We start from the raw sequence: 7,363 nt of genomic DNA, 5'->3' as shown, positions 1-7,363 counted from the left end.
AAAAAAAAAAAAGTTATGGTTGACACTACTGATTGAAATGGGTTATACCTCCTCTCAATATACCATTACCTATAAGCAAGCCATTACCATTGATAAATGTACTTTTGGACTAAGTTAAAACTGAGACAAGTACATGGCAACCCTAGAAATTAAACCCAGATGCTGTGGGAAAGACAGCGTAACCACTATGCCAGAAGCTTGAGCTTCTGGATAACCAGGTGTACCATATCAGATCATGGCTACGTCCATAGAGAGAGCCTAAAGAGAAGTGGAAGAGTTGGAAACACCAGAAAGGACTGCAGAAGCAGAAACTCATGTGTAGCAGCCAATCTGGTGCTATCAACAGGACCTGACAATGGGTTGGAACTAATCATATTTAACACCCTGAGTAACATATGAAGAAGAGAGAAGGTTGAGTTGTAATCCCATCCTGTCCTGATGGAATGCATCTATTGCCAAAGTTCGAAGATGAGTTACTGGAATCCAAATTACCAGTAGTTGGGTGATTCAATGACAGGCCAACCCATTAGAGTGGCAAAATGAGAGCCAATCCAAAAATAGTTTGTGATGTAACATGTATTCTGTTAAGAGAATCTGTTTGGATTGAGACAATTGACCTGCTACCACAAGCATCCCCATGGAAAATGGCAAACTAGCAGGGTGATAAGACAGGAAAGGTTCTGAGAAAGGAGGTATAAAATTTGAAAACAAGAATCCCCAGACCACATGCTTCCTTGATGAGAAACACAACACACCACCATGGAATTGTCAGAGTGAAGCCTGATGAGTTATCCCTTAATAAACCAAGACCATGAGGCATTGCCTGTTGAAGAGCAAGTAAGATGAAAACATTGTGTAGGGAATCCTCTTTGTCTGTGCATTGACCCTGGAATACCTGACTTTTGGCATATGCACCTCATCCCTGAGGTGCCTTCATAAAGAGATGGAACTCTGGATGAGGTGGCAGTAGAGGAATTTATATCATAGTGGTCTCCCCACTTAATAACCCGTCGAGATCAAAGAATGATCCTGACTAAGGAAACTGGGGAAACCAGTTAAAAGTGATGTTTATGATCTCCTGGTCACATAAAGACCAATAAAAGGATCACTTGTGTTCTCATCCCAAAGGCATGAGGGATTTGAGTGATGCAACATTCCCAGAAGAGAATGAACCATCCCTTCCATGGGAGAAGGAGAGGCGAGTAAAATTGTGGCATCCTATTCTATAGCACTGAGCGAGATGGGAGTCAGCTCAGTCCGACTGAGAAACGAGATGAAAAAAAAAAAAATACTCAGACTGATGATATATTGAATTAGAGCCCGAATAGATGTCTCAGTCCAGAAAGGGAAGCCTGCCTCGGTTGATTCTGAAAGTAGAATCAGAATGAGATGTTCTGACAATTGACAAGATGGTGCCAGCAGTAACTGGTCGTCCATGGATGGTGTGTGTGCACAGTAAGATGGAATGAAGGTGAAGAGAAAAAAACTTGTACAATACATCAAAATCCATGTGAAGCTGATGTGAGTCTGAAGGTAAAAACTCAGAACTGCAGTACCTGTCCCTTGTGCATAATAAATGTCAATAGTGGTGGGACACCACTGCTATAGCAAAGTGCAGATAGGAGCCAACAACAACCAACTTAGGCATCTATAATTCTAGTAAAAAAATCAACACAGATGAGGAATGAGCAATTTATGAACCTTGATGAATCTAGGTATTGATATTGACAGATCAATGACTAGACACCAATCTCCTGTCTGCATAGACCCAACAACAGGAATAAAAACTTTGAAGAACTACCATGACTCTCACCCTAACCCTAGACCAACCAAATCCAGATCACCCTAGAACTAAGTTCCAAATCCAGATGAACTGTGGGAGATGGAAACCCTGCAGTTTGGGTGGATAATAGTTGTGAAGATCTGAACTGAACAACTAATTGTGACTCACGGATCATCAGTGTTCCTGGACCCACAGGTAATATTACCACATGGCTAGAAATACTTGGAACTGAGCCTTCACAGTCTCTTAAGGTATACAATAATCACCAAAGCTGCTGGCGATCCAACTGAGCAGTGAAAACCTTGGATATAGACAGAATCTATTCCGGGTACCAATGTACTGAGGGGCTGATGTTGGGGGTCAGGACCCACGAATAGGGCCAGAACTATGACCCCTTGTAGGAGCTGATGTAATTCAAGACTCCAATGACAACAGGAAGGAATGTAGAAGCCAAAAACTGAACCAATGTGCACGCTAACAATGGATTCTGCTCTTCATCAATGAAGGTAAAGTTTGTGAGGTAAAGTTGTTTTGTTAGAGCAAAGCAGCTTTGGGCCCTATGCCACATCCACCCTAGGGAATCAAACCCCGGACCCCAGCACTGCAAGTCCATAAACTTACTACTGTCCCATAGGGGGACTGAAAATCCAACAGACTAAAAGAAGGCACAGAAAAAAGTGAATCTAAAGTCTTCCCAAAATGTTGATGATCATACTCAAATGCAGCCTCAGAGCACCCCAGCGGACCACCACAGATCTGAATATATGTCTCCATTTCATTATGAAAAAGATCACTGACAGTCTCACTCGACAGCAAATTGTTTTGTTCATTGATGGTGTAAGCAGTCATGTTGATGTGACAGTATTCTAATCAGGTAATGAGAAAGGTATTAACCTTTATCTTATTGTTCCACATCTACTTATTTAATACACCCTTTTGACAAGGTATGCCTGGGTTTTTAAAGACAAAGTGGTACTAGCAGATAGAATCATGGATCAGATATATATAAACCAACCTCTGCAGAGAAGATGGAGTTGATCAATCACCAATTTTTGATATTTATGAGAATTTGTTAGAAAAAGCAAAGAAAGAATAAACTGTAGAAAGTATAAGTGATATTAATACACTTGAAATGATGGAAAATACAACTATATGCACTTCTTCATGTTTGGACATTTTTGCAGATACAGGCAGCAATGTTCTTGTATATCAAGTTGGTAGGGAAACTACTAGATACAGGGAAATGTTACCATAATGAAGACTAAATTTCATTTGTTACTGAGGCTTCTCTTGTTTGTTTAAGAGAATGAAAAGAAGGCAAAGTGGAACCTAAAACACAGTTTACTGGTCAGTCTTACTTCTAAGGAATACATAAAGATAGTGGCATTAGAGGACCTTCAAAACAGTAAAAATTTTTGCAGAATTAAAAAAAAAAAAGAGAGAGAGAGAAGAGCTAAATAGAAGTTCATGGCAAAAAAAGGCAAAACAAGAAAAAGTAAGGTAAGGTAAGGTGGAAAATCTGTTTTGAATGCCTCTTTAAAACCAACTGATTCAAAAGATACTGAGAAATAGTGAAGATACCTTTTTATGAGTTGCCACATTACAGGGAAAAAGGATAACAAGAATATCAGATCTTAGGTACTAAGCAAAGCCTCTAAAAATTGGATTCATGAAGACTTTATTTAAACGGGATTTGACAAAACTGCATTAGCATATAAAAAACATTAATTTCATCATAATTTGCACTCAATTAAATATTTATAAGTTTACTGTGAATACCTATATTGCAGACCATTTTCATTCTACTCTGATATACTTTGTTACTTTTTTGTAAAAAATAAAATGGCACATTCACATGTTGGTGTATGTGACATTAAAATCTAATGTATTTCATAAGAGTTTTAGTAAATCTATATTCTTCATTCATTGTTTTGTATTTTAGTTATTTGTTTGTTTTGTTTTGAATTTCGCGCAAAGCTATACGAGGGCTATCTGCTCTAGCCGTCCCTAATTTAGCAGTGTAAGACTAGAGGGAAGGCAACTAGTCATCACCACCCACCGCCAACTCTTGGGCTACACTTTTACCAACGAATAGTGGGATTGACCGTCACATTATAACGCCCCCACGGCCGAAAGGGCGAGCATGTTTGGTGTGACAGGGATTCGAACCCGCGGCCCTCAGATTGCGAGTCGAGTGCCTTAACCACCTGGCCATGCCGGGCCATTTTAGTTATTACCAGAGGCAATTCATACAAAATTATTTGTATATGTACTCATGAAAATTTAATTTATGGGTGCTATCAATATGATTAAGCATTCATGTTATTGATAGATAAAAATTATCAAAAAGAAAACCTGTATAGTTATTACAGAGAAAATGGAATTCACTATCAAAAACAGTAACACCAAAATACATTGTGTATTTTCTTTTCTTAATTAACATGTTCATTTATATTAAGCTTAGAAATTCATATTAAGTTTAATTATACTTTCCATACTGTGTTTATCTCATTATCCACTGCACTATAAAACTGTGTCATCAACGGATGCTGTCCCCAATGACAGACTGACCAACTACATTAACTGTAGATAGGGAATACAAAAATATACATTACATAAATACTTTTTTGTGTTGGTACCACCCATAAATTCCTTTCCAAAAAAGATACATTCTCTGATCACAAAAAAAGATATAATTAAAAGTAAAGGATGAGGCCGAATTGCCAGTTTGTTGTGTACCAATGGGAATTGCAAACTTCTTCCAATTTCCCTCATTTGCCTGCTCAGATAAAGTGCCTATGATACTGCTAAAAATGCACTCTTAACATGGAAAAGTCAGAGGTCACGAGTCTAGCATGAATTAATGAACTTACTGTAATGTATAGATTGCTCCAGATATTTTAGTTATTATTTTGTTTTTCATTGACCATATTAACATCACTCATAATTTTAACTATTTTCAATTCAAAAAAGCATTGTGTGTTATTTATGAAAAATAACCTATGTTTGATAACAATAAAACATATGACAGGTTTACAACTTCGAATAACTTGAATATTTTCCTTAAAATCAAGATGATATTTTTATAAAACTTCTGTCAAAGGATAACACACACTGTGATTTTCTGTTTAAGAAAATCACAGTGTGTCTGTCATACACACAGTTTAATTTTGAGTTTAACTTATTTAAAGTTTAAACTAAAGTTAAATGTAATCCGATACTGCCTATTCTATTTTACCTTAATAATCGTATTTATTTTGTCTCTAACAACAATGTCAACAGTAACACTCACAACACAAGACCATTAAAACGCCAACATAAAAGGTAGAATAACTGACGTTATGTTCTTCAACAAACATACATCGTTAGATTTTACTGTAATTTGTAAATCAAGATTAGTTTAGGTTGAACTATAGTTCGTACCAAGTGGAGCTATTTACAGTTGTAAATGTAACTGTATACAGATATATTATTTTGGACAGGAACTCTAGGAAGTGAGAACTACGTACGTCTGCACAAGATTTCTTCAAACTTGAAACTACACTGTTCGTATATGTTAAAAGTTATGACATAAAGTTCCACAAGCTAATATTTTCAACATATTAAAAACATACCAACAACTTCCAAAAAAATTTGAAATAAACAATACCTTTTAAATTTAAGTCGAGCTTCTTTGATCAGGTTATTTCCTAGGCACTCCCAGACACACACATTTTTACTAAGCGACATCTATATATTTGGATTGCTATCTCAAAACGCCCAGATTTTAAATCTGCAATTGAAAAATGAAGAGAAAGGCGGGTGAAAAGAAAAAAAAATCAGTTAATGTGCCTTCTATCACAAATTTTAGGGCCATTCTTCTGCCCATGGTGGAGGGGGCATAGCTTTAATGCTGTTTCTTTACATGATGACTGACCATAAACCCAGGTGAAAATCTCGCTTTCGATGTTTGTTTCTAATTTTATTCTATTACTATTCGATTTAAGTACGAAAACAGGCACTTTACATTTCCTTTATATCGGAGTGAATCAAGTAAGTTCAAAGGCAAAAATAACTTTACGTATCTGCTTGTTTGATAATTTCCCGTAAAAATGCTTTCCGAGGAACTTCAGCGATACAAGTCCTTTCTTAATTAAAACTAATTTATTCTTTCTCGTTACAAACTTTGTAATACACTTAATTTCCACAGTCACTTTAAACTTAACGACTTTTATAAACACACGCTATAATTCACAGCAATTCACACACTTTACTTACAGTGCCTACTGGTCGCTTGGTTCAATTACCTCTCTTCAATCTATCTCCGGCTTATATACTAAAAAAGAGGGCGTCAAGCAAACGCTGGGACATTCGTGAGGTTTCCCGCTAAGTCACGATCCTTCTAGACACCCCAGCGTGCATGCTACCAGCGTCGCACGACTTCCGCTGTCGTAACACCGCCCCTTCCTTAGTATTGTTCGTCCATGGTTAATATATCCTCCCTGTGTAAAGGACAGTAAATCGTCCTTTAATGTATCTAATTCACTTTGAAATTTACTAATCTTTTCAATTTGTGTATGCTGGCTTTCTCTCAACTGTTGGAGACTTTCTTCTTGTTTATTTTCTTTCTCTTCCAGCCACTACTGTAGTCTCTCTTCTTGTTCATTTTTTTCTCCTCCAACCACTGCTGTAGTCTATCTGCTTGTTTTGTTAATTTCCCTTAGAAATTCTTTCCGAGAAACTTCAGCGATACAGGTCCTTTCTTAATTAAAACTAATTTATTCTTTCTCGATACAATTTTGCAATACACAGAAATTCCACAGTCAGTTCAAACTTGACTACTTTTACAAAAACACGCTATAATTCACAGGGATTCCCACACTTTACTTACGGCTTGACTCGATTATCTCTATCTTCTATCTATCTATGCAATTCTCACTCCGCTTTATTTGTCGGGCTTATATACTAAAAAAGAAAGCGCCTGGAACAGACTAGAGTTGCCAAAAAATTATGATCCTTCTAGAATTTCATCACGTGTTACCAGCGTCACGTGACTTCCGTTGTCGTAACACTGCCCCTTCCTTAGTATTGTTCGTCCCAAACAATAGCCACTTACATTAAACTAATAACAATTAACAATAACTTAATTAAATGTACAGAATTACAAACCCAAAATTACAATTCAACAAAGTCTCTTAATTTTACGGGACGTATCTTCTTCCGTACTGGTCTCTGTCTCGTTGGCTTCTGCTTCACGTGGGGTTCATCTGCTTCATCAGGAAATGTCCTATCGTCGCTAACAGTCACATCAGTGTAGTAACTTCATCAAGAGCTTCAACGTTTCTCTTTTCAAAAACTGAATAGAGTTTCTTCTTCAACAGTGGCTTTTTCAGGTGACACGTCTTCAGCAGCGTCATTTGTTCTGTTGTCCACTTCGTCCCAACTGAAATGTCCTGGACCGTGATAACGCCAAAGCCTGTTGGCATGCGCCACTTTTGGCTTATCTCGCCGACCATATTTTATCTGGAAAGTCACGTCTGAGAGACGATCCACTATGTCATATGGGCCTTCCCATGGAAAAGACAACTTAGGAGACTTCCC

General features: G+C 37.3%; 1 protein-coding gene across 3 annotated transcripts in view; it reads right to left on the bottom strand.

Moving 5' to 3' along the window:
* Positions 1 to 5,588, bottom strand: part of LOC106469362 (osteoclast-stimulating factor 1-like) — a 19,148-nt gene extending 13,560 nt beyond the window's left edge. The window contains exon 1 of one of the 3 annotated variants that reach the window (XM_022397860.1): positions 5,433 to 5,588. In XM_022397860.1, coding sequence (XP_022253568.1) covers positions 5,433 to 5,512 — 80 coding nt within the window. In that variant the 5' untranslated portion in view covers positions 5,513 to 5,588. The remainder of the gene's footprint in view (positions 1 to 5,432) is intronic. The other 2 variants (XM_022397862.1, XM_022397861.1) reach the window with 2 other exon arrangements.
* Positions 5,589 to 7,363: the final 1,775 nt, after the last annotated feature.

The sequence above is a fragment of the Limulus polyphemus genome, unplaced genomic scaffold (assembly GCF_000517525.1).
Source record: "Limulus polyphemus unplaced genomic scaffold, Limulus_polyphemus-2.1.2 Scaffold3446, whole genome shotgun sequence".
NCBI lineage: Eukaryota > Metazoa > Arthropoda > Merostomata > Xiphosura > Limulidae > Limulus > Limulus polyphemus.
The sequence above is the reverse complement of the archived record's forward strand: the minus strand, read 5'-3'. Positions and strand labels throughout refer to the sequence as shown.